The sequence below is a fragment of the Caretta caretta genome, chromosome 21, assembly GCF_965140235.1.
Source record: "Caretta caretta isolate rCarCar2 chromosome 21, rCarCar1.hap1, whole genome shotgun sequence".
Classification (NCBI taxonomy): domain Eukaryota; kingdom Metazoa; phylum Chordata; order Testudines; family Cheloniidae; genus Caretta; species Caretta caretta.
In genome coordinates, this window is record NC_134226.1 from 15,045,596 (window position 1) to 15,071,369 (window position 25,774).

At 52.7% G+C, this 25,774-nt stretch overlaps 2 protein-coding genes across 3 annotated transcripts in view; both read right to left on the bottom strand.

Annotated features, from left to right (window-relative positions):
• Positions 1 to 7,739, bottom strand: part of LGR6 (leucine rich repeat containing G protein-coupled receptor 6) — a 203,903-nt gene extending 196,164 nt beyond the window's left edge. For both annotated transcript variants that reach the window (XM_075121912.1, XM_048826916.2), the window contains exon 1: positions 7,388 to 7,739. In XM_075121912.1, coding sequence (XP_074978013.1) covers positions 7,388 to 7,608 — 221 coding nt within the window. In that variant the 5' untranslated portion in view covers positions 7,609 to 7,739. The remainder of the gene's footprint in view (positions 1 to 7,387) is intronic.
• Positions 7,740 to 22,686: 14,947 nt separating this feature from the next.
• Positions 22,687 to 25,774, bottom strand: part of LOC125625181 (receptor-type tyrosine-protein phosphatase V-like) — a 55,266-nt gene continuing 52,178 nt past the window's right edge. Inside the window, exon 39 of the mRNA XM_048826925.2 lies at positions 22,687 to 24,375. Coding sequence (XP_048682882.2) covers positions 24,316 to 24,375 — 60 coding nt within the window. The 3' untranslated portion in view covers positions 22,687 to 24,315. The remainder of the gene's footprint in view (positions 24,376 to 25,774) is intronic.

The window sequence follows — 25,774 nt, forward strand, 5'->3', positions numbered from 1 at the left end:
GCATGAGCCCAGAAATGGCATTCCCTGACCCACCCGGGGACAGGAGAAAAGCTCACGCACAGAGCCAGCCTTTCAAAGGGTCACATGCCCTCTGGTTTCCTCTGCAGCTTGACCCACTCTGATTTGGATCCGTGGCTCTGCAGTAGAGGGATCATACCTCTGTGCAAACTGGCTGAGCTACACACTGACAGGAGAGACAAAGTGGATTTCCGGACGCTCGGGAAATCCTGCCTTGTCATGACTCACGGCAGCATTTGTGTCGCTATCTAGGGTACTAATCTGGGCCCCATTACAGTAGTATCTGAGGGCCCGGGTTTACCCTAACACGCTCCTGGGCAGCAGGGCACTGCTATTACACCTATTGTACAGATGGGGAACTGAAGCCCAGCCAGGCTAAGGCACTAACCAAGGAGTCTATTGCTCTTCCGGAAATTGAACCCAAGTTCCCAAAAGCCTCGGCAAGTGCCACCACCACTGGCCCATCCTTGTAGTCGCCAAGCGACCCCCGGCCCTGTAGCGTGTTATCGGCATGTCTGCACTGCGGCGGGCAGTGACTCACGCTAGCTCGGGGACCAAGAGCAGGGCAGCCGCGGCGGCATGGGCTGCGCACGCCCACCCGGAGCCCTGGCGTCGTACTTGGGCGGCTAACCCGCGCTGCAGCCCCTGCTGCTGTAGCTGGAAAGTTAAGCTCATGGCTGTTTGCGTGCGCTGTGGGCATGTCCCCGACGTCAGTGTCGACAGACTCCCAGTGACCGGGGAGACCGCGTCAGGCCATTCCCGAGCTCCCGGGGCACATTAGCACGAGCTGGGGCCTGTTTCCATTTTGCTGTGGGAAAACCCTTGGTTATCGGCTCCTTACCAAATGTCAGAGTGCCAGCAATGTGCTTGGGCTGTAATTGCCCCGGGCAGAGGCCAGAACAAGGCCTCAGCACCACTTACGTCCACACGCCTATTTACCGCTTCTGGGCTTAGGTGATGGCGAGATTGGAAGCAAAGACCATCTTTTCGTTCTGTGTTTGTAAAGCCCCTAGCACCGTGAGGTCCCAGTCCACGGCTCAGGCTCCTAGGTGCTATAGCAATGCAAATAGGAAACACCGATACGCCTTGGGCTGGCCCGCCGGGCAGGGCCGGCTCTCTCCTGGTGCTGCGAGTAGCAAAAATGAGACAGTCCCTGCCCCGCACCGTCTTCACAAGCTGCCCCCAACAGCTTCACCCACCTGCGTTTGGGAGTGGGGTTTGCATTAGGTCCGGAGCCCCAAGCCCTTCCCTCTGTGGGGGGCTTTCCCTTCCCCGCAACACTCGGTGCTGCATTTCCCCTTCAGGGAGCAGACAGGCAGCCTATGCTCAGGCCAGTGCTTATGCAACCTGTTGGTGTGGCTAGAGGCATCCGTGCACCAAATGGCTACTGCTCTCCCCCCCATCCCTGTTCCCTCCCCCTTCCCCCCCCCCCCCCCGCAGCGGCCCCACTTCAGGAATTCCTGCTACGTGCGAGGTGGGCACTCCTCAGTGGTAGTCAAATTAGTCTAGGGTCTTCATTTCACCTCTAACAGCTAGTCAGGCCCCGGCAGCTCGGAGCTGGAGTGATTGGCTGTGTGTTAGCAAGAAGGCCGTGGTTTGGCCTGAGTCCTATTTGTTTCCCCTCTAAGTACCATGGGAGCTTCCCACTGCATACACAGCCTGTTCCTGGGAGGACCAGTGAGAAAATGATTACCATCCATCAGGGGAACAGTTCTGTGGTGTACTGGAAACTGGTTAAAAATGACAAGCTGTTCTGTGAGATGTGAGGGATTCCTGGTCCTGCTCACAGGCGAGCGGGCGGTGAGGGAAGCTGTGGACTTTGGGTCCACCAAGTCAGTCAGCAGACAGCCCTTGGAAAGAGTCTTTTTAAAACAAAGTGGGGTGAGTTGGGACTCGCTCCTCAGGGAGCAGCCTGTTTTGTCTCTCTCTGTTTTCAGGTTCTCATGCGTTATCAGTCTGGATTCTGAGAAATAAAGCAGGGTTATGTTGCAACCCTCCAGCGAGAGTGTTCACGTGTTTATCTCGGGGTGCATGGCGTGAGCCTAACAGCCTCTCCTTGCAGACAGGCTGAGGCTGTGTTTCTGTCTCAGCAAGGTCTCGCCAGGCAGTACGTTCACCACGTTTCCTTTCCACAGCCAATGAGAAATCAGCAGGGGCAAGTTATTCAGGGAGGCTGGAAATCTCGTCTACCTCTGTTTTCCAGCCAGCCCTGCGACAGGGGGTTCGGCTCGTGCAAGCCTGTACACCGCTGGTGCCGTGTACATGATACACGTGGGACCAGGTCAGGTTGTCATCCTCCTACTTCCCACCCTGAGACCTTTCTCTTCAGGGTGTTGGGATCTGGGGCTCTGATTGGGCCCTGGAGAATGACAGGGCCAGTTGTGACAGGTGGATGCTGACTGGAGCCTGGATTTCAAGCCCTGCCCTCCCAACGTTCCTGGGCTGCTTGGATTGGGTCTGCTCGTTTGGCGGTCACCATCCTGGCTGACCCACTGAGCGTTGAACTGGGGACCGGCGGAGCTAAAACCCTGAGTGGCTACAGCTTCAGCGAGAGAGGCAGAATTTCTAGGGGGGCCGGTAACAGACTCAGTTTCTCTTTGGATCGGCCCAACGGGCGACCTGTCGCACACCCACCAGTGGGTACAGTCGCACGCACATAGTGAAAGTCACCAAGGCCCCACTTAGCTCCTTCTGGAGCCCTAGACAGAGGGGTGAATTTCACCTACAGTGCAGGAGGGGACTGGGGCCATGTGGGCCTCAGCCGCCAATCTGGCTCTGCAGTCCCATGCCAAATCCCTCCATCCCCTAAAGGTTCAGGGGTACCTGGACGGGGCCCAGCAAACACATGACTTGGGAAAGGGGTTTGTCCTCCCCTCAGAATCCTGCTTCCCATGCCCAGGCTCCCATGGCACCTTCTGGAGTCGGTGCTGCATGGCTGCCTGGCGGGATAAGCCAGGCTTGGTGGGGCAGGGGAAGGTCCTATACAAAGGCCACCCCCTTGGGCGGAGCTGCTCCTGAGAGGGGGTCTGGCTTCTTCGCTGGGGCTAGTACCCAAAGGGAGCAGGCCCTGAAGGGGCGCGTCACCTCAGCAGGGTGGCCCGCTGCAGCGCAGGGCAGAGGAGAGGAGTTTGGAAAGGTTTCACCGCTGAGCTGGAGCGGGGTGATATCTCCATGCCAAGCCTCTACTCCGGGGCGTAGCGTGGGACGACTGTGCCTCCAGGGGCTGGCACGCCCCCGTGGACTTGGAGAGCTGGGAGCTGCCCGGAGGCGCTTGGCCAGATGGGGCGCATAGCCTTCGTGTCGGGGGCAGGGGCAGGACATCCTCCTCTAATGATTGAACGTAGAGAAACAAGCCATGCCCCGAGCCCCCCTCCTCACTGATGGAGGGGACAGGCAGACCAGGGCCTCCATGCGGGAATACACCCCACTGGCCTGCCGTACGTTCTGGGCTTTGCCCAACCTTAGCCGCAGCGAGAACTGCCCATCCCTGATCCCAGCCCTGTTGCTGGCCAGCTCGGGCGGCTGATGAAAACGGGGAGGAGGGGGAATGCAAACTCAGGCGAGGTTGCTCCTGGCAGCAGGTTCCGCTTGAGGGATGTGACGAGGGGGTCCCCAGCTTTCCCTGCCCGGCTCCCCATGGCCCTGGAAGCAGCAACTGCAGAGCCGTGGGTGGGAGAACCTCAGAGAGCCTTTCCCATGGCGGGGAGAGGGCAGCGACGGTAGCGGCAGGGCTTCACATTCCCAGCAGGGCTGCTAAATTCCAGACGCCTGCTCAGAATCTCTAGGCCAGCTGAGAATGCGGCGGGGAGCTCCCTGCCCCACTCCCCACGGAGACAGCTCGGGCAATGAGAAGGCTTCTGTTTGGGGGACCCTCAGAGATGCCACTAAAGCCCACGGGGGGCTGGGCTCCATGCTGCACCCAGGGAGCAGTGCTGCGATGGTGGATGTGTGGTGGTGGGTGGTAGGGTGATGGCACTGGGCTGAATGGCTGTCCCGGGCGGCCTGAGTTCAGAGAGGACTTTGGGGGAGATGGGGCAGGCTCTAGCCTGCCACCTGAAGGCCAGCACCAGGGCACTGCGTTTCTCCAGGAACTTGGCGGGGCAGAGACCCAGATCACCAGGCGAGCTTTCCCCTCTGCAGCTGCTGCCACCTGGAGCAGCCTCCATCTAGCTGCCTCGGCTATCGGGAAATCAGGCTGCAGCCTTAGCCTTTCTCCCCATCACCCCGCTGCCACCATCCAGGAGCGGGACTTGGCAATCCCCATAGCAAAGACACTGCGAGAGACGGAGCTGTTGAGACGGAACAGCTAAGAGGACACAGTGGGCTGCCAGTGCTGACTCCCAGGCCCTGCTTTGATCGCCTTCGAGATGAAACATTTTAGGGATGGGGGCAGGACCTCAGACTCGTTGGTCCAGTTTCTCACCCTGCTGTCTGAGACGGAGAGCCTAATCACCTGGGGTTAATACAAAAACCCCTTAGCGTTGCCCTAGCCCCATTCCTCTAAGACAGTCAAATGCTCTGCAGAGGTGAACAGAATTAGTCTCATTATACAGGCAGGGAAACTGAGGCACAAAGCGGCGCCGGCTAAAAGGTCCGAACGTTGGGTGTCGAACAGAAAACACCTGAATCTATGTCTAGCCACTCAAATGAGCCCCCTGAATTTTAGCCCTCAGGGCTCTCCCCAAAGTCCAGCCACTTATTTAGGTGCCTCAGTGTGGACTGAAGCCAGAAACGTTCACAAGGGCCCAGCGCCCCCCCCCCACACACACACACACAGCCCGTGCCAGGTTTTCAAGAGAGCTCGATGTTGCTGAGCAGTTTGGAAAATCTGGCTCCACGTGTGGGTGCTGGAAAATCCGGCCCTCAGTGACTTGCAGCAAAGCAGGTTACCCAGTGGCAGAGATGGGAGTAAAACCCAGCCCCCCTAGTCCCCGACTGTAGCCACGAGCCCAGGGCATCTCCCATATTTACATTACAGGGTGTCATGTATTAATTTACAGGCTAGGCTCCGCCATCTGAAGCCTTTTAATCACGCAGCCAGCTTGCTGGCATTCTCCCGAGTCTCTGAGAGGCAGCACCAAGGGGCCAGACACTCTAGTCCCTCACATGATGGGGCCTGCAAGGTAAGTGCCAATAACTCCCCCAGACTGGCTTTGCCAATGGGGTGTTGGGCTCGGGAGGTTACAATGCCCGCACGTTTCCTCCAAACTGCTGTCAATGGCGCCACCCCATGAGCAAAGTGGGCTAATGTTTGTACCAGGGAAATCCCTCAGCAAAGGGGCGAAGCAGTTAAAAAGACAATGACACCTTGGGATGGGCAGGATAGAAATTGATCGGCACAGCAGGGAAACAGCAGGACGCCAACAGTCAGGGGAAAGACTGACCTCATCCAGAAACAGCCTGGTTCTCAGAGGTGCTGAGCCACCTGCCGTGCCTGCGGGGGACCCAGCGACTATGACAATCAGGCCTAAAATGTCTTCACAACACCCCACAGGCTGCAATCCTCACCCCACTGCAAACAGCCGCCACATCGGCATGCCCACTCTGCTAGCAACTGCCCTGCTTGGCAGGGTCCTTGCCCCAGGGACCCTGCACTCCTCTGATTAATGTGGCTAAGGAGTTATGGAGAGTCTGACAATCCTATTAGAATAATGTTAGCCACCTACATGACCCGGGCGGCGGCTAGTGCAAAGCGTGCATGGGCTAGCAGAGGCCCGGCAGCACCCTCCCTGCATCTACTGAGGAGGGGACCTTGTTCCTACAGAGGTCCTTAGCAGGAGAATGCACAAGTCCTGAAATGAATTAAAAGATGGAACGGGTCCCTGATGGGGCTTTACTTTGCCATCGCAATAGCACTGGCCTGCTGTGCTTCCCATCCACCGCCCTGGGGACGCACGGGCCAAAGCTGGCATCCCTCATCCTGCAGTGCTTGTTTGCAGACAGAACCCCAGCTGGCTGCGAGGTGCTTAGGGTGAGATGCTTCTGCTGTAGGAGACACCTGAGGGTGACAGTCATGCTGCAGGGTCCCCACCTAAAGGTACATGCACCTTGCACTAGGCGTCTCCCTTGTATTTCCTGCTCACCGCTGAAAAGCATCCATTCTGAATGGGATCCCACACAGCCCTTCCCACCTGACTGCCAGTGAGAGACAGAGACACTGCAACAGGAGGGCTGAATGCCAACTCTGCCTCGGGCAAAAATGGACTGGGGAGAGGAGATGGCACTCTTCTCTAGCACCTTCCATCCAGGGCTCCCAAAGCACTTCATAACAGAGGGTCAGTATCATTATCCCCACCTCACAGAGGGGGAAACCGAGGCAGCAACCTGCCTGAGGAAATCAGTGGCAAAGTCTGAAATACAAGTCAGGGCTCCTGCTTCCTTCCTAAGCCTGTTGTTCTAGGCAATAGGCAAGACTGCCCTCTGCACTGACCGGGGTGCTCAGCATAACCCACTGCTGTTTGCCAGGTACACAGTATGGTTTTTATGTTGACTACATTTCTCTGGCAGCCCTTCAGCTCTGTCCCTAAATTCAAAAGCCAAGCTCCTTCCCATCCTTTCTGCAGCACAAATTGTGAATACAGCTACAAAGTGTCTTTCCCAGGGAATGCCAAAGCCGACCTGTCTCATGCAGAGCAGGGCACCCAGTGGAGGTACCCAGCTGCCCTTCCAAGCCCTCCCTTGTAGAGCACGGGGAAGTTCTCAAGAGGGCAGGTTAGTCCCAGTCCTCTCCACAACTGGGACGTAAGCAGAGTGGAACCACTGGGACCATCCGTGGCGCTAGAAGTCAACCCTGCAAAATCCTCTTTGAACTGAGCCCTGTTGGGTACCCTGTGGCAACAGGGCTGGGCCAGCGCTTGGAAAATTAAGATCTTTGAAGTGAACCTGGTGAAACTTTACTATCCGTCTAAAACAGACAATTCCAACGCTGCTGGTGGCCAACCCAAACTGAAAGCCCCCAAAGCCATGGGTTATCACAGCCATTGAAATGTTTGACAGAAAGAGCCAGGACAGTTGGCGGTAATTGCTCAGTATAAATACTCCATTATGCTCTCAAACAATCAGAATCTGCCCAGCAAACCAGCTCCTCTGATCCGTTGCAATCAAGAAGCAAAGCATGCATAACATCACAGTATAAACAGCATTATGCAGAGGGGCATAGGGAGGAGGGGGGAGTTGGCTCAGCAGGTCCTGAAATAATAGCTGCCTTTTGGTTTTGTTTCTAATTTGCGGGAGAAATTTTATATCACCAAAGTGTGGCCCCAAATTCCGAGCCCAAGCAAGCTGCAGCTGATTCTGGGGTGGGGGTGTCTATCCTTGTGCCCCAAGGACAGCCCTGGCCCTGCAAAGCAAATGACAGTTTGGTACTTACAGGTAAGCCGTTAAGGGGCTCAGGCTGACAGGGACTTGGGAGAGTCCCAGCTCTGAACAATCCACTGAGAGCATTATGCCATCTTCTTCACAGTGGCACTGAGGCGGGCATGCTGGTGCAGCACCTGGGTCCGTGGATGCCGCCTGGAGAGTGGCAGAGGAGGACAGAAAAGTGCACCAGAAGAAGAGCTTGTCCATCTTGGTCACAGCTGCAGCCCTCATGAGCTGGGTGAGGGTGGCTTGCACTGGCTCTGACTGCTCGGACAGAGTCTGACTTCTCAGACCCAGCAGGCACTGGATTCCCTGCACTCCTGAGTGTAGTAAAGATGCAGCCAGTGAAGGGGAGGCATTGTTGAATGATCTTGGTTATTGGGTTTCACGGGCTGGGCAGGGCAGGGGCGTGAGAGCCTCGGAGAGGAGGAGCTAAAGGAACTTTCTGCTCTCTCCCTCTCTCTCCCAGAGAGCTGGCAGGAATTTCATTCAAAGAGAAGAAGAAGAAGAAAAAAAACACCCCAACTAATAAAGACCTGTTTGTAGCTCCGGGACCCGTGCTTTGTTTTGCAATGTTTTTGTGGGGTAGCAGTGCAGGGGCAAGGAAAGCCGACTCCTCCAGGAGAAAGTAATTTAAACGGGTTTGATCCTGCCCCAACGGCACTTCAAACACTGACTGGTATCCCTGAACCATGCCTTTGGAGGCACACGCGCTGGGGCTGGCTCCCTAAACCCAGCCTTCAGCTGGGAATTCAGGGGTTAACATTCAGGGGGATTAGTCTGAATAAGCCATGCTGTTGCCACCCAAAAACTGCACTGCTATCTACCTATCTTAGGTACTTCTATGGCTCCATCACCACAGAGCACCTCTTTACCCTCCACACCCTCCTGGGAGGCAGCGCAGTGTACAGATGGGAAACTGAGGCACAGGGAGACTAATTAACTTGCCTGAGGGAGGCTGTGACAAAGCAGGCAATTGAATCCAGGTCTCCTGACTCCTAGACTAGAGCCCTTATCACTAGGCCATCCTGCCTCCGCTCCTTCTCTGAGCTCACAATACCGCGTTTCATGTCAGATGACATCTCTCCTTTGATCAAGGACTGTGCCTTATGGCGATAAACAGACAACACCTGGAGAGCGGAAGCGATACGGTTATTCCTAAATGTAGTGTCGAATGCTACACGCTAGAGGTGAACAACAGAACCACAAGGACCCCCCCACACACACCCCGGAGACCACAGAAGCAAGTGTTGGACTCTTCTATCCACTGTGTTACTGAAGGGGGAACAGTTTGGCAAGACAAACAAAAACTAGATTTCACCTCCAAAAATTACAACCAGCCCTTCTCTAAACCCATTCCTGCAAGGAGCCTGACAGACAGAGGGAAATCACCCTAGGGATCTCCTCTGGGAGTCAGTTTCTTCAGGGGGGTTCCACACTCCCTCTTTTGGGGACTGTAGTCTCAGGTTTAACTTGAGACTCGCCGAGGCTTCTCTGCTTTTCCCTGCTCACTCCCTCCACTGCCCGGAAAGTCAGAGCAACTCAAATGCCTCCTGCGCATGGGTTCCAGCTCCAAACTGCCCACAAAGCGACCCAACGCCTGCCAGACCGACGCGATGATGACCCCGGAGCGGGCAGCCCTGAGGCTGGAGGCGCAGGAGTGGAGAAAGAAGAATCCAGGCATGTGTTGCTGCAGAGAATCGCTGTGAACACACCTGCAGGTCCCACATCACCAGCTGGGTGCCGTGGTCAGAGTGAGAACTGGGAGCCTGGGGTCCACTACCTGTTTTTCCACCAATTCCCTGTGTCCTTACGTGAATCAATGCACCTGTCTGCGTCCTTGTTACTTCCCGGGAAAAGAGCTAGGAGAATGAGGCGGTCTGCAAAGCACGAGAGGCTTAAGCAGCCAACGCTGCACTTGGAGGGCTGATTGCAGCTCAGGGAGACACACTCGAACCTGCTTTAATCTCACTGGCTTGAGTCCTGGAGCAGTGAAGCCGCAGCGGCACTGGCTAGCTACCGAGTAATTCCCCAGGGCTCCAGACAGGCTCATGCAGACTGAGCGGCATAGCCCACGCTGTACGGCTTCGCTGCTAGATGAAAGCTAGTTAGCTTGGGCTCGGCTACTCCCCATGATTGCAGTATAGACCTACCCTGAGTAGCTTACCCAAGAGAAGGTCAAGAGATGCCTTGATCCCAGAATAAGTACCCTCCTGGGGAAAAGATTTCTGTTATTAGCGGGCTCTTCAATCTAGCAGACCAGGATAGAAGGAGATCCAATGGCTGGAAGTTGAAGCTAGACACATTCAAACAGGGAATACGTTTGCACATGTTTAATGGGGATGGCAATCAACCATTGGAACAACTTACTGAGGGGAATGCGGGATTCTTATCATCCCTGAAGTCAAGACCGGGTATCTCTTTCTAAAACATCTGCTCGAGCTCAGCCACAAGTTGTTAACAGGGTGAGGAACCCCTGGCTGGGTTTGTCTGACCTGTGCTATGCAGGAGGTCGATTGAATGTATCTAATTTCGATGGGAGTTAGGTGCCTAAAGATCTGGGCCATTGGTCCCTTCTGGCCTTAAACTCTAAGGCCCCACTGAAGTCAATGGGAGCTTTGCCACAGACTTCTGTAGGGCCTGCATTTCACCCTTGAGATTTAGAAATTGATTTAATGGGAATAACACCACGTACATCACAGGGCATTTCTGAGGTTTCATTAATTAAACCTTTGCAAAGTGCTTTGACATCCCCAGCCACACAGGATTTAGATTAAAGGGAAAGAGCTATACAGGGAGGTGGGAACTCCATAATTAAAGGGTGAGCCAGGCATGCTTTCCTACAGCTTTGACTTGGACAATTGGTTTGGCTGGAAAATTGCCACATTTACTCAGGTGGCCAGTCTGGAGAATGCACGCAACCCATTGGGAGTGCCAGGCCAGTCCCAACAACCCTGGCCAGAAAGGATGGATTCACCTAAGGTGTCTCTGTCTCCCTCTAGCTCAAAAATGGTTCATTACTGGCCCCTAAAACTTCTTGCCCAGTGAAATGTCCTTTGGGATCCAGCCGCTGGCTAGACTGGAAGAAAATAATTTGTGTTGAATTTGTGATTAATAGAGCTGATGGGAAATGCAGTTTCACTGAAACGTTTCCAGGAACGCGTCAGTTTCGACAAAATTTGTGCTGGAAACATTCTTCTGAAATGATTCAATTTGAAGGGGGAGGATTTAGTTTGGACTGTCTCATATTGTGTCAGCTTTTAATTTTTTTTAAACTGTCAATTCATGTTAATATCACATTTCTACGGCCCTAGGATACTTTATAGAGAGATAATATTTGATAGTATATCGTACGGTTTCAACTGTATTAAAACGTTTGGAGGAGTTTATTTCAATGTTTCCTCAGTACATTTAGGATTTGAAGACAAAAGGCAATTTCGAAATGAGATGGAAATTCTGTTTTCCGGCCAGCTTTAGTTAATGATTTCTGCTGTGCATAGTTGGGGTGGGGGGGGGGGGGGGCACTGACTGTAGTGGTAGCTCTGGGCCCAATCCACTGCCATTAACATACACAGATGTTTTTTGCCATTGGCTTTAGTGGAAGCAGAATCAGGCCCCCTGTATGTTTGTGTGTTGCCCTCTAGTGGCTGGCTGCGGCTTTTAGAGAGCAGAAGAGTGTTTCTAATAGCAGACGGCAATCCAGGCTGGTCCCTTAGCTCAGCTGATAGGGCTCCTGTCTCACTCTTTGGTGTGCATAGATTATTAGAGAGAAAGAAATAGCCCCTTCACACGGAAGTTACAACCTCTACCCCTGACGTTTCAGTTGCGAGTCTGCCACAATTCCCTGTGCAGTGATGTAGCCGTGTCAGTCCCAGGATATCAGAGAGACCAGGTGGACGAGGGAATATCTTTTATAGGACCAACTTCTGTTGATGAGAGAGACAAGTTTTCGAGCTGACACAAAGCTCTTCCTTGGGTCTGGGGAAAGTACTCAGTGTCATAGCTAAAAACAAGGTGAGGCAGATTGTTTTAACAGGCCACTTCACCTTGAATGGTCCCTTGAAATATGTATTAACGACTTATGCTAAACAGATATATTGGAATTGGAAAAGGTGCAGAAAACGGCAACAAAAATGATTAGGGGTATGAAACAGCTTCTGTATGAGGAGTGATTAATAAGACTGGGACTTTTCAACTTGGAAAAGAGACAGCTAAGAGGGGGATATGATAACGGTCTATAAAATCATGAGTGGTGTGGAGAAAGTAAATAAGGAAGTGTTGTTTACTCCTCATAACACAAGAACTAGAATTAATAGGCAGCAGGTTTAAAACAAACCAAAGGATGTATTTCTTCACACAACGCACAGTTAACCTGTGGAACTCTTTGCCAGAAGATGTTGTGAAGACCAAGACTATGACAGGGGTCAAAAAAGAATTAGATAAGTTCATGGAGAATAGGTCCATCAATGGCTATTAGTCAGGATGGCAGCGATGCAAAACCATGCTCCGAAGTGTCCCCAGTCTCTGTTTGCCAGAAGCCGGGAATGGGCGACAGAGGATGGATCACTTGATGATTCCCTGTTCTGTACATTTCCTCTGAAGCACCTGGGCTAGATGGACCATTGGTCTGACCCAGTCTGGCCATTCTTATGTTAATACCTCTCCTGTCATGCGGGGGGGGGGGGGGGGAAGAGAGGAAGAGGAAAGCAGGGTTGTTAGAGGGTTACAGGTTGTTATAATAAGCCATAAATCCAGAGTCTCCATTCAGTGCATAATTTTTAGTGTCTAGCAAAGGTTTATGCATTTAATCCCCCGAGCTCATCTTCTGAAGCATCGTGCAGGTTTTCTGTGAGGACAAGGACGGAAAGGTCAGACACAGAGTGATCACTTTGAGAAAAGTGTTCAGCCACATGTCTTTAATCATTTCCAGGAAAATTATAAGAGACAAAAAAAAAACAAACCAACCCTGTGGCCCGTGGGGAATACTTTTCACAAAGCGAACACACACTGCTTTCTCCCTTTCCCCTTCCTTCCTCCCTGTGATGGGAGAGGTGTTAACAGGCCATTTCACAGGTCCCTTGAAATATGTGTTAACTACTTATGCTAAACAATCTTGTCACTCACCTTGTCTCTCTAGAAGAAAGAACAGGAGGACTTGTGGCACTTTAGAGACTAACCAATTTATTTGAGCATCAGCTTTCGTGAGCTACAGCTCCCTTCATCGGCTGCATTCAGTGGAATGTCTCTCTAGGATTCCCTGTGCTCTTTTTCTCACCACAGCAGCAGTTAGAGTGATGGTAGTCCTGCCGATGGGTGGCTAATTTAGCAGTCTAGGGACTGTGCATGTCTTTTAGGCTTGTGTTGATTAAAGCAGGGCTCTGCAGGAGCTGGTGACAGCTGGGCCAGCACCCCTCACTGCTTTCTTAACTTGATGACCTGTCCCATCCTGTCTATTTGGGGGGAGGGATAGCTCAGTGGTTTGAGCATTGGCCTGCTAAACCCACGGTTGTGAGCTCAATCCTTGAGGGGGCCATTTAGGGATCTGGGGCAAAAATTGGGGATTGGTCCTACTTTGAGCAGAGGGTTGGACTAGATGACCTCCTGAGGTCCCTTCCAACCCTGATATTCTATTTCAACTGATAAAACTTTTCTGGCTCCCGGGGCTGAGTCCAGGAGTGTGAATGCCCATGTCCCATGAATCTGCAAAGCAGATCTCATGAATCTGCAAAGCAGGGGCCTGACTGCAACTCAAAAAACAACAGCAGCAGCATGTGGGGACAAAGCAAAAAATGAGATTAAACTAGCTAGGGACATCGAGGGTAACAAGAAAACATTTAAAAAATAAATGAGAAGCAAGAGGAAGACCAAAGACAGGTTAGGCCCATTGCTCAATGAAAGGGAAAGATAATAACAGAAAACGCATCAATGGCCAAAGTGTTAAATGCTTTTTTTGTTTAATTTTTCACCAAAAAAGTTAGCAGTGATTGTATATCTAACATCGTGAACATCAGTGTAAATGGGGTAAGATCTGAAGCTAAACTAGGAAAACAACAAGTTAAGAATTACTTAAAAGTTAGAGGTCTTCATGTCTGCAGGGCCTGATGAAATACATCCTAGAACACTTAAAGAACTGTCTGAAGAGATCTGAGCCATTAGCGATTCTCTTTTAGAACTCAGAGAGGAGTTCCCACAGGATTTGAAAGAGCAAATATCCTACCTAGCTATACAATGGGGAATAAGAACAGTTGGGGGAACTTAACTTTGGTACCTGGAAAGATAATGGAGCAAATTGTCAAACAAGCACCTAGAAGAAAATAAGGCGATAAAGTAACAGTCAACATGGATTTGTCAAGAACAAAGCTTGTCAAACCAACCTAATATCTTTCATTGACACAGTAACAAGCCTTCTGGATAGCAGGGAAGCAGTAGATGTGATATATCTTGACGTTAGTAAGGCTTTTGGTACTGTCTCACATGACTTCCTCACAAACAAACTAGAGAAATATAGCCTAGAAATGAAACCACTGGTTGAAAAAGCATACTCAGAATGGAGTTATCAATGGTTCACAATCAAGCAAATTAGAGGATTGGGCCAAAGGAAATCTGATGAGATTCAACAAGGACAAGTGTAGAGTCCTGCACTTAGGACGGAAGAATCCCATGCACCGCTACAGACTAGGGACCGAATGGCTAGGCAGCAGTTCTGCAGAAAAGGACCTAGGGGTTACAGTGGATGAGAAGCTGGATATGAGTCAGCAGTGTGCCCTTGTTGCCAAGAAGGCTAACGGCATATTGGGCTGCATTAGTAGGAGCATTGCCAGGAGATCAAGGGACGTAATCATTCCCTTCTATTCGACATTGGTGAGGCCTCATCTGGAGTACTGTGTCCAGTTTTGGGCCCCACACTACAAGAAGGATGTGAAAAAATTGGAAAGCGTACAGCGGAGGGCAACAAAAATGATTAGGGGAGTGGAACACATGACTTACGAGGAGAGGCTGAGGGACCTGGGATTGTTTAGTCTGCGGAAGAGAAGAATGAGGGGGGATTTGATAGCTGCTTTCCATTACCTGAAAGGGGGTTCCAAAGAGGATGGATCTAGACTGTTCTCAATGGTAGCAGATGACAGAACGAGGAGTAATGGTCTCAAGTTGCAGTGGGGGTGGTTTAGGTTGGATATTAGGAAAAACTTTTTCACCAGGAGGGTGGTGAAGCACTGGAATGAGTTACCTAGGGAGGTGGTGGAATCTCCTTCCTTTGAGGTTTTTAAGGTCAGGCTTGACAAACCCCTGGCTGGAATGATTTATTTGGGGATTGATCCTGCTTTGAGCAGGGGTTTGGACTAGATGACCTCCTGAGGTCCCTTCCAACCCTGATATTCTATGATTCTAAGCTGGAAGGTGTGTTGTGTGGAGTCCTGCAGGCATCTGTTCTGGATTTGGTTCTATTCAGTATCTTCACAAATGGTTTGCATAATGGCATAGTTAGTATACTGTGACAAAGCTCTGTCCTTACCTCCGTGGGTCTCATGTTTTCTGGTGGATTTCACTAGCCTCAGAGGCTCACTGTGACCCTCCACATAACACTTCTCTCTAGAGACAAGGTTCACAGTCTACTGAGCCATTTTCATCATAAGCCAGCAAGGGAGGTGAGGAGAAGTTATCCTTCCTTGCACAGTCTCTGTTGTCTCCCAGTCTCAGTGATTAATCAGGGGGCAAAGGTGGGGGGGGAGCCCAGGCCCATCCTCTACTCCAGGCTCCAGCCCAGGGACCCTAATAGTATCAGCTATGGTAGCTGACCTTTTAGAAACATGACATGTACAATTCCCTGGGCTACTTCCCCCAAAGCAGCCCTCAATTCCTCAAGCTCCACTTCACCCTTACCTCAGGGCCTCCTTCCTTGTGCCAGATATGGTGTGTACTACTCAGCCTCTCCTACAGCGCACCTTCCTTCCACAGCTCCTGACATGCATATCCACCTGACTGACTGGGAGGCTTTTAACTAGTTTCAGCCAGCCCCTGATTGGCTTCAGGTGTCCCCAATCAACCTAGCCTTCTCCCTGCCTTCTGGAAAGTTCTTAATTGGCCCCAGGTGTCTTAATTGACCTGGAGCAGCTTCCATTTCACTTAACCTGGTACCAGGGATTTGTTTAGCCTGGAGTTAATATATCTGTCTCCCACCACTTTTCTATAGCCTTCTGGCCTTGCCCCGTCACAATACATATAAAGTTTGCAGACAATATCGGGCTGGGAGGGGTTGCCAGTGCTTTGGAGGACAGGATAAGAATTCAAAATGATCTTGACAGACTGGAGGAATGCTCTGAAACAGACAGAATGAAATTCAATAGGGACAAATGCAAAGTACTACCAGTAGAAAGGAATAATCAGCTGCACAAATACAGAATGGGAAATGTGTGCCTAGGAGGGAGTACTGCAGAAAGGGATCTGGGGGTTATAATGGGTCAAAAACGAAATATGAGTCAACGACGTAACACTGTTGCAAAAAAAAAAAAAAAGCAAACATCATTCTGGGATGTATTAGCTGGAATGTTGTGAGCAAGACAAGAAGTAATTCTTCTGCTCTGCTAAGCATTGATAAGGCCTCAGAATACTGTGTCCAGTTCTGTGCACCACACTTCGGGGGAAATGTGGACATACTGGAAAGAGTCCAGAAGCAACAAAAAATGATAAAAGGTCTAGAAAACACGACCTAGGAGGAAAGATTGAGAAAATCCAGTTTGTTTAGTCTGGGGAAGAGAAGGCTGCGGGAGGACACGACAACCGTCTTAAAATACGTAAAAGGGTGTTATAAAGAGAAGGGTGATCAAATGTTCTCCTTAACCACCAAGGACAGGACAAGAAGTAAAGGGTTTAAATTGCAGCAAGGGGGATTTAGATTAGACTTTCGGAAAAACTTCTTAACTGTCAGAGTGGTTGAGCACTGGAACAAAGTACCTAGGGAGGCTGTAGACTCCGTCATTGGAGGTTTATAGGAACAGGTTAGACAAACACTTGTCAGGGCTGGTCTAGATAAGACTTAGTCCTGCTATGAGTTCAGGGGACTGAAGTAGCTGACCTCTTGAGGTCCCTTCCAGTCCTGCTCAGAGCTGGGAGTCAACGACTCAGTGGTATATGAAACCAAGGCAGGAGACAGCCCCATAGCACGTTTAAATGGTGGTCTTGCGGTAGGGCTGGAGGTCCTGGGTTCTGTTGCCAGGCAGCCCTGGTGACGGAAGTAGAATATACACAGTGCCAGGATCTCTGGCCTGTGGTGGGTAGGAGGGCAGAGTAGATGGCTCCTGCTGCCCTTCCAATCGCTGATATTTCTGTTTTAACATCACTGGTTTGTTAAAATCTTTGCAATGAAATTTACAACAGTAAAACAAGCTCTGGGTTGCTGCTTGGGCTCCTCATGCTCTGCTGCTGACAGGGCTGCGTCTTTTAGCAGCCCTGGATTCCTGGTCACCCGGGCTCCTGGGCAGCAGTCATTTCCTGCTCTCTCCTATTCTCTCTTCACCTGTGCTGGGAGGCTGGGACCGCTGCATGGAGGGGCTGCTCCTATCCAGCACTATGGTGAGTGCTCTCTCTGCCTAACGCTATCCCAGGGCTGTGCCGCCAGGTTCTGCAGAGAGCAGGATGCAGCAGAAAGCGGCGGGAATGGGCTGCCTGCCAACAAAGCCAAATGCCTGGGGTTTGGGGTTGCGTCTGCGCTCCTCGGCAGTGCCCCAGGGAGCCATCGAGGGGTCATTTGTGAGGCCAAAGGACGATGGAATGTGTCCCTCTCCCAGCACTTCCGCCGGGGCCGGCCAGGGGCCAGGCCGTCTGTTATCTCAGCCCCGAAAGGCGTTCCAGAACGTAAACACAAACACTCAGAAAACAAGCACACCAGCAGCCCCGGCGGGCAGCCCTGCACTGCGGAGCCGGCTGTGGGGTGGGGATGCACAGGGCCCCCAGCCTGCCCCTTCCTGGACCCCTTGCCAATGAACAGCCCAGGGCCCTTATGCAGCGTGGTCCAGCCATGGTGCTGCTAGGCCTCGCCACCCCCCAGAGAGGCAGGTAAACACTGTGCCCCCGATGTTACTGGTAAGAAACAGGCACGGCAGGAGGGTGGATTCCACCTGGCTCTTGGGCAGGTGCACACGGAGGGGAAAGAGGGGCTGGTACAGTCACTCAGAGGCGCACAGGGACTGCTCCCTCCGAGGCATCTCAGAGCCACCCCGGCGGCTTCTAGTCCTGTCGGGAGCACGTCACTTACCTCGGCTTCAATCCTCCTCCAAGGGCGCAGGAAAGCTACAGCAGGACAGCCGACAAGCCCGGACCCCTGGATCCCTTGTTAAAGCCAGAAGAGATCACTGTGATCCTCCAGAACCTCACCCAGGGATTTCTGCAGGGAGCCCGTCTCTCCTGCTAGACAGGGACGTCCGCTCTTGATTGAAGGACCCCCCCAAGAGTTGGAGAATCCCCCCCACACCTTGGAGCAGCTGCTCCAATTCCCCCCCTTGCTAAAAATGTGTACCTTTTTTCTAGTCTGACTTGGCCTCGCTCCAGCTTGTGGCCTAGGGATCTCGTTCTGCCTCTGCCTGCTGGCTTAACAAACCTCCTCCCCCACCCCACCCCCCCGCCCCGCTCCCCCATCTCAGCCCTAAGGAGAATAACAAGGACCCATCCTCAGCCATTCTGCATGGGTGGCTCGCCCAACAGGGTCAGTGCGCGCCATGCTCTCTCATTAGTTGCTTATGTGATTACAGCCACAGAGGCCACTGGTGCCCAAGGACTTCTCCAGAAAGAGGATTTGACAAGTGATGCAGTGGGGCTGCTGGCTCGAGGAAATGAGTGGCCCAGGGAACGAGACATTCAGAGCCATCACTTGTAATCTCTGGGTGACTGGGTGTAGTCTCTGGGTGATGGATAGCCTGCACGCCCCACTTGTGATTCCTCCCTCTCCGAACAGCCCCCAAATCCCCACAGCAGAGGAGCAGTGGCTTGACCCAGGGCAGGGGGGTTCACCCAGATAGGGGGGTTCACCCAGGTAGGGGTACTACCTGCCTGGTATTTGATCCAGGGCCCCTCCCTGCGAGCCCTGCGAAGGCCAGTTTGGATCCCAGGCACCTGCAATTAACGCCCACCCCCACAAACTCACTCCTCTAGAGAGTGCCCCCTGCAGGCTTTCAGACTAGTACCTCAGTTTCCCCTCTCAAACAGGGTAACCCTCCGAGCTCTTTGCAGGGGAGCGATGCGGTGGCTTTGAGTGCTCAAGCTCTGATGCCGGAGGGATGGGCCCCTTCCAGATGGTTCGCGGAGAATTTCCAGGCTGGTCCATTGATCTGGGGAGTGGGCGGCTCCCCCAGGGTTTGACCTTCAGCTGGGGAGAGGGGTGGGACAAGAAGGGGGCCCTGGACGCTGCTGGGCTGGAGTAGGGATAAATGCAAACACCGCCAACATGCTACTCAGAGGCTGGGGGTGGGTTTGTTTTTCCGTTTCTCTCTCTCCCCCTCTGGGGCTCGTGGCTGGAGGCCTGGGAAGTTACTCATCCAAACCGCAGCTCCCAGGACACCCTGTGTAAGCAGCTGCGGCTCCAGCCTCTTCTGGAGCAGTGGGTGGGAGCTTGTCAATCCATCCTCATCACCCTGTCAATGTCCTGGGGGGCAACGGGCCACACCACAGACCCGGCCTGGCAGGAGATGGCCTTGTGTGACCCACTGCTCCGGGTGGGTCCCCTTGGGCCTGACCCACTGGCGAGAAGCAGCTCTTGCTTTTCACCCTGGAGACCCCCACTTCAGTCCCTGGTGGGGGCTGTTGTGCTAGCCATGGCCAGTGCGAGAGCAGGGTCTTGAGAACACCTGCTCCAGAAACCTGGGTTCTTCCTTGGGCAGCCTCACCCTGTGCAGGGGGGGTTCATCTGCCCCAGGTAGGGTTACCACCTACCTAGTATTTGACCGGCCTGGCTGGGTTTTTTTACAGATTTGCCAGAAAAAATAAAATCTGCAGGTTTTTGGTTTTTTTTTTACGTGGGTCTAAAGATTCGCATGATTATCACAGTACACTGGGATAGCTAATGTTCAAAGTTTCTGTGCCCCGCTAAAGATACTGCAGTGTTCTCACTTTCACAGTTTCAGCGAGAACAGATCAAACCTGTTGAACATACAGCAGCCGTCTGCTCACCAGCGTGCAAGTGTACCGCGTGGGTGTGTGAGAGAGGGTCTGAGAATGAGGAGACGGGCGAGGCATATTAAATAAAGGAAGATCAGGACGATGGTACGAGTGGCCCCAGTACACCCCCCAAAAAAGAAAGACCTTGGATCAGAAACTGCACTTTCAGTGACAACGGGCTAAAGGAAATCGATTACAAAGAGGTGACTGGCAAAATGTGCTGAGAAAACAAATGCCTGTTTGTTATCAATGATGTTACCAATCTTATCTATGTGTGTTCTCTCTCCAGAGGGTTAGAAAACCTGTCTTATTGTGATAGACTCCAGGAGCTCAATCTATTTACCTTAACAAAGAGAAGGTTAAGAAGTGACTTTATCACAGTCTATAGGTACTTACATGGGGAACAAATATTTAATAACGGGCTTCTCAGTCTAGCAGAAGAAGGTCTGACACGAATGGCTGGGAGCTGAAGCCAGACAAATTCAGACTGGAAATACGGTGCACGTTATTAACCGGGATCGTATTGGGGCAGGTCTCTGGCCTGCGCTATGCAGGGGTCAGACTGGATGATCACAACGGTCCCTCCTGGCCTTGGTTCCCAGGCCCTTGAATGGCACTTTCTTTGTGCGGGGTTTCACACACCACAGCCCTCCACAGGGACAATGCCAGGCCAGCTCTGCCATGTAGAGCACCGGCCTGGGGCTAAGGGTGAATGGCTGAGCGGGTCCCTGGGGCCTGATGCATGCGTTCCGTCACGCGCCAACGGAAGGGATAGCTACGGCTGGGAATGCTGACCAGTTAAAAAGCAGCTATTCTGAAAGCTGTAAAATCCACATGCTTGAAATTTGCTGAGCATCAAGGGGGGTAGTGAGTAGTGAAGTCGCGAGTGACCCACATTTGGGGTCATTTGAGCAAGGGGTTCCCAAGATCGGGCCCCCTAAAATACCGTTTACAAAAGTCACCTGGTTCTTCTCACACACACACAGCCTGGGGCTCAGATGACAGCCCTGATCCTCCTCAAACTGATCTCTGCCACTCAGGCTGATCTGGCCCCCACAGCCCCTTGGTGGAAGCGATATTTCTGGAAGTATTCTGGGTAGACCTCAGGGCCTCAGACTGGGCCTGGCTGAGGAGAGCAAACAGCATCTGTACCGCTGGACAAGGGCTGCCAGGTGGTTTGCCATCCCCGTAACCGGGTGGCTCAAGTTGAGACGCAGTGGCCGTTGAACCTAAGAGTCAGCCACACCCCATCGTGGCTGGGCTGTGGGCCTGGCACTGCAGGCTCTCCTCAGTGAGTGCCCTCTGCCAACGGCTGCTCCAGCCCCGCTGTGGGCTGCCTCCTCTGGGGACGCCGTTAGGTCTCGTTTACTCCCACGGCTTACGGGGTAACCAGGAGTCCAAACAACAGTCCTGCAGCCTCAGGCCACATCTCTGGCCCTACCCCTGCTCTCTGCTTTGCACCACCTTTCCCAGCCGCTGGCAGGGGAACCCAGACCCTCCCCCTTTTCTGGAGTCTAGTCCAAGGATCCAGCCAGCAGGCAAGGTCTGGCTATACAGACCCACCCCTGCTTTCTCCCTGGGCTCCTTCCTGCCACAGCTGGCCTGCAGGCCTTTCCCACCCCACTTCCCAGACCCAGGGTCTACGTGGATTCCCCTCAGTCTCCCCTCTTCCATCAGGCCATGGCTAGAATGGAGCTCTGCAATAAATGCAAGCCACCAGTACCAACTTAACCTCAGCTTGAGCTCTTCACTTATCGTCCCCCACTCTCTGCTGCTCAGCTCAGCTCAGCTCAACCCCCACTCCCCAGGGCTGGTATTTTGAGTCCTACCACTGAAGCTAAGTCCCCTCCTGTAGCCAAGAGCTTGTCCTCCAAGAGCAGGAACTCCCAACCTCCCTGCTCCCCTCCAAGCAGGGCTTTCTCTGTCCTTGTGAGGAAACCTCACTCCTCACCAGATGGACCTGCTAACTGACCAACTGAACATCCCTGCAGGTGAGTGTTCAGGCCCCTGTTAACCCTCTCAGAACCAGCATGGGGTGTAGACCCCATTTTGATCCACGTTCTGTGGAGCCCTGCCCTATGGGAGCTTTCTGAGACAGAGTCTCACGCACATTCATGGTTCTCCATCTGGCAGTGTTGCCCTCATTTAAGAGCTCTTCACAGTGCTCTAAACTCCACACGCAGGCTCTGATTAGGAGTATTATCAAGGAAATTAGCATAAAACAAACAGAGGGAAGGTGAAGATGCCAGTAAGCAGCTGGGATAATGCAATCCTGCCCCATGACTGGTTCCTGGACAATGGGACTGACTGAGATCAAAGGAAAGCAAGTCGCTAGTACATTTGGTCCAGGGGTTCAAGCTACACAACCCCTAACATGAGCTGCTCAGAACATTTTCAGCTTCTGCTGACTTTTGGGAGGGCAGAGCTAGGGAATGGGGGGCTGGGAGCAGTGAGGGGTGTTGGAGCAGTGCAGGGATGTGGGGGTTCGGAGGGTGTTGAGTGAGGGCTGGCCCCCTTTGCCACTTAAGGCTGCACACTGGCACAACTACTGATGCGCCAGCATGGTCCAAGCTGATGACCCTTCTTAGCGCCAGGGCTCATCCAAACGCTGCACTTTTGAAAACCCAGTCTGATGGCCAGAGCTTTGACGAAGAACTGGGTTTCCAACAGGGTAGTTCCCCCATGATCCCTTGACGGATATTATCCTCAAAGAGACCTTTATTTTCAGGATCTCAGAAGCAGAACCATGGTGGAGGGGGAGTTGGGCACCTTCCCCAGCAATGATATACTGGGGGGAGGGGGTGCCGTCTCTCCCCTCCTCCCTCCCCTACAGATACCCCCATTCTCCACAATTCCACCCCATGGCTGCTCCACCAGGGCAAGGGAGGGGCGTCCTTCCCTCCCCTGCTCCCCCTCCTTCCCCTTGCTGCCTCCAGCCATGAGGAAGGGCTCTAGGCTCCCCCTTCACCATGATGCTGCTGCTCCTAGGGGAAAGGGGAGGTCAGCGCAGTGCAGGGGAGAGGACATGGGGCAGCGACGGGGTTAACACTCAGCCAGTGGCTGGCTTTGTCATTGCCAAGGAGCCAGAGGCCGTGGAGGGGACAGCTGGGCTGCAGGATGAGGACGAGCTGAGGATTTAAAAAAATAAATAAATCAGGCGAATTTATTGTCCAAAAACTTCATTTATGCTCTGGCCAGGTTGCCCGATGGTGCCAGCCCCAGACACAGCAAACACAGCTGAGCGTGTGCAGCTCAACGCTGCAACTGGAATCAAGACAAACCCCTCCGTCATTCTTCCTGTCTACTTCTTATGGCACCCCCCCAATATTGGCACCCCGTGCCAGCTCCAGGAGCCAGAGTTAAGGTCCCATTGCAGGGGTGGTATGTTGCTGGCTTCTAGGGCTGTTTTCTTTATTGTTCATGCCCATTGCTTGGTGATCCATTTATTGAGAGACCCCGCTGTTCCCCTAGGTCCCCAGCCCTGGGTCACAGAGTCCCACATCCCAGTGGGATGAAGAGACAGCTCCTCTGGCACGAACACTAGAGGACGTGGCTGATACACATGCTCCCCTGGTAGAGGGTAGCAGTGCGCTGAGGCCGAATTAGTGGACAATGTTTTTCCCCCACATAAACTGGGATCATGCAGCAGGCCTTAGAGACAGGGTTATATGGAGGGTGACTGGCCAGCAAGGGTCTTCTCATTTAATTGCCATTCCTGGTTTTGCTGTCGGGCCTTGGCCCCTGCTCACAGGCCCTGCATAAATGCGGGGGTGACGTGACGCTGTCAGGGGGAAGGGAGTCCTGCCCCTGTTCTCCCAGCTAGGAGAGGCGAGAGTCCCATGGGAAGGGTTGTCCTGAGGGTCTGCAGAGGTCTGCTGCTCTCGCGGTTGGGACTCAGTTCTCGGAGCCGAGCTGCCTTTTGGGGATGGTGCACTCCAGTCCAGCTGGCTGGAAGGTCGCAGGCCAGGCCAGGACGCGCGGTAAAACCGACCGTTGGTTAGAAGACACTGGCTTCTAGGGCTGTTTTCTTTATTGTTCATACCCATTGCTTGCTGATCCATTTATTGAGAGACCCCGCTGTTCCCTTTGGTCCCCAGCCCGGGGTCACAGAGTCTCCAAAAGGCACTAGCAAACCTGGAGTGTCCGCTCGACACTCTGAGAAGCACTGTGTCGCGCCTAGGCCCTCCACCCCTCCTGCCGGACGGAAATAAGCATCGCCCAGCAGCCTGTTCTGTAGGACGCGCCGGCTCTGAGCCAGGCGCGGCAGGAAGGGCGCCCCACGTATTCTGTCTTGTACTCAGCGGGGGATGGAGGGCAGTATGGAGGCCGGCAGGATCCCAGAGCAAGTGCTACAGCGACTGGATTCATGGCCCTTCCAGAGTCCCAGGAATCCCGGGCAGCAGGGATGCAGCGCCGCTTCATGCTTTGAATCCTGGACAGGGTCCCGTGCCCTGCACTGGGTACTTGCAGGCTGAGTGGGCTGCAGCACTGCGGGCAGCAGAAGGGCACTCCCTGCGGGAGGCTGGTGCAGATGCTGCATGTGGCAATAGGCTCTCCCACCACGTCCTGGGAGGAGGAGACCAGGAGAGTCCGAGATTCTGAACCGCTCATGCAGGTTAACCCAGCCTTAGCGCCTCATCTGTGCTGGCCTCCAGGGGTGGGGAGCTGACTGGTGCCTCTGCCCCAGGCCGGTCCCCTTCTCTGCGGAGGGAGTTGCAGTCGGATTTGTGCAAACAGCCTGCAATGTGCTCTCCTCAGCCTGCCCCCAGCGCCGGGCTCTCTGTGATCTTCCTAGGGCTGCCTCTGGGTGAGGATGTCCCGGATGCACGTGTACAAGAACACGTACTGATCCTGAAGGGAGGCAGGAGCCAGAGAGAGGTAGATTAGAGATCAGATTAGAGCGTAATTTAGGCCGGCGGGGCTTGACCCTGCCTCACCCCATCAGGAGTCACTGCAGTTACCCAGGGAGCCCACTGACTGTCATGACACTGGGCTTCTGCAGTCACCCCATTTCATATAACCAGGTCAGATAAGCTCTGGACCAGGCTCCCAAAGTTAACTACCCTGCGGGTTAGACAGGTTTTGTCGAATACCTGGCTGCCGAGGAAGCCTATTACTTCTTATCCTACCTTCAGTGGACACGGAGAACAAGTCAGGTCCCCCTTCAGTCTTCTTTTCCAAGACTAAATACGCCCAGTGTTTTTAACTTTTCCTCACAGGTCAGGGTTTCTAAACCTTTTAGCATTTGTATTGCTCTCCCCTGGACTCTCTCCACTTTGTCCACATCTTTCCCCAAGTGTGGTGCCCAGAATTGGACACAGTACTCCAGCTGGGGCCTCACCAGTGCTGAGCAGAGAGGGATAATTACCTCCCATGTCTCCCGTATGACACTCCGGTCAATACACCCCGGAATGGTGTATTTTTTGCAACTTCATCACACTGTTGGCTCTTATTAGTTTCCTCTAACCCTACACCCTTTTCACCAGAACCACCTAGCCAGTTATTGCACCTTTTGGAGTTGTGAGTTTGATTTTTCCTTCCTAAGTGTAGCACTTTGCACTTGTCTTTATTGACTTTCATCTTGTTGATTTCAGACCAATTCTCTAATTTGTCACAGTCGTTTTGAATTCTAATCCTGTCCTCCAAAGTGCTTGCAAGCCCTCCCAGCTGGGTGTCATCTGGAAATGTTATAAACAGACTCTCCACTCCATTATCCAAGTCATTAATGACAATATTGAATAGTACTGGACCCAGGACGGACCCCACTAGATACTCCTTTCCAGCTGGACAGCGAACCATTGATAACCACTCTTTGAGCACAGTCTTTCAATCAGTTCGCACCCATCTTACACCACATTTCTCGAGTTTGCTTATGAGACTGTCATGTGGGACTGTGTCAAAAACCTTAGTAAAATCAAGATCTCACATCTACTGCTTCCCCTCATCCATTAGGTCAGTACTCCCGTCAAAGAAGGAAATTAGGTTGGTTTGTCATGATTTGTTCTTGACAAATCCACGCTGGCTGTTCCTTATAACTCTATTATCCTGTAGGTGCCTACAAACTGATCATTTAATCATTTGTTCCAGTATCTTTCCAGGAACCAGAGTTAGGCTAACTGGTCTATAATTCCCTGCGTCCTCTTTGTTCCCCTTTTCAAAGATGGTAAATTCCATGCCTGAATTACTGGAATACAGGGAATTTCAGAACCCAGCACCATAAGCTGCACTGGCTGGCCCTGCTGGTGTTTGG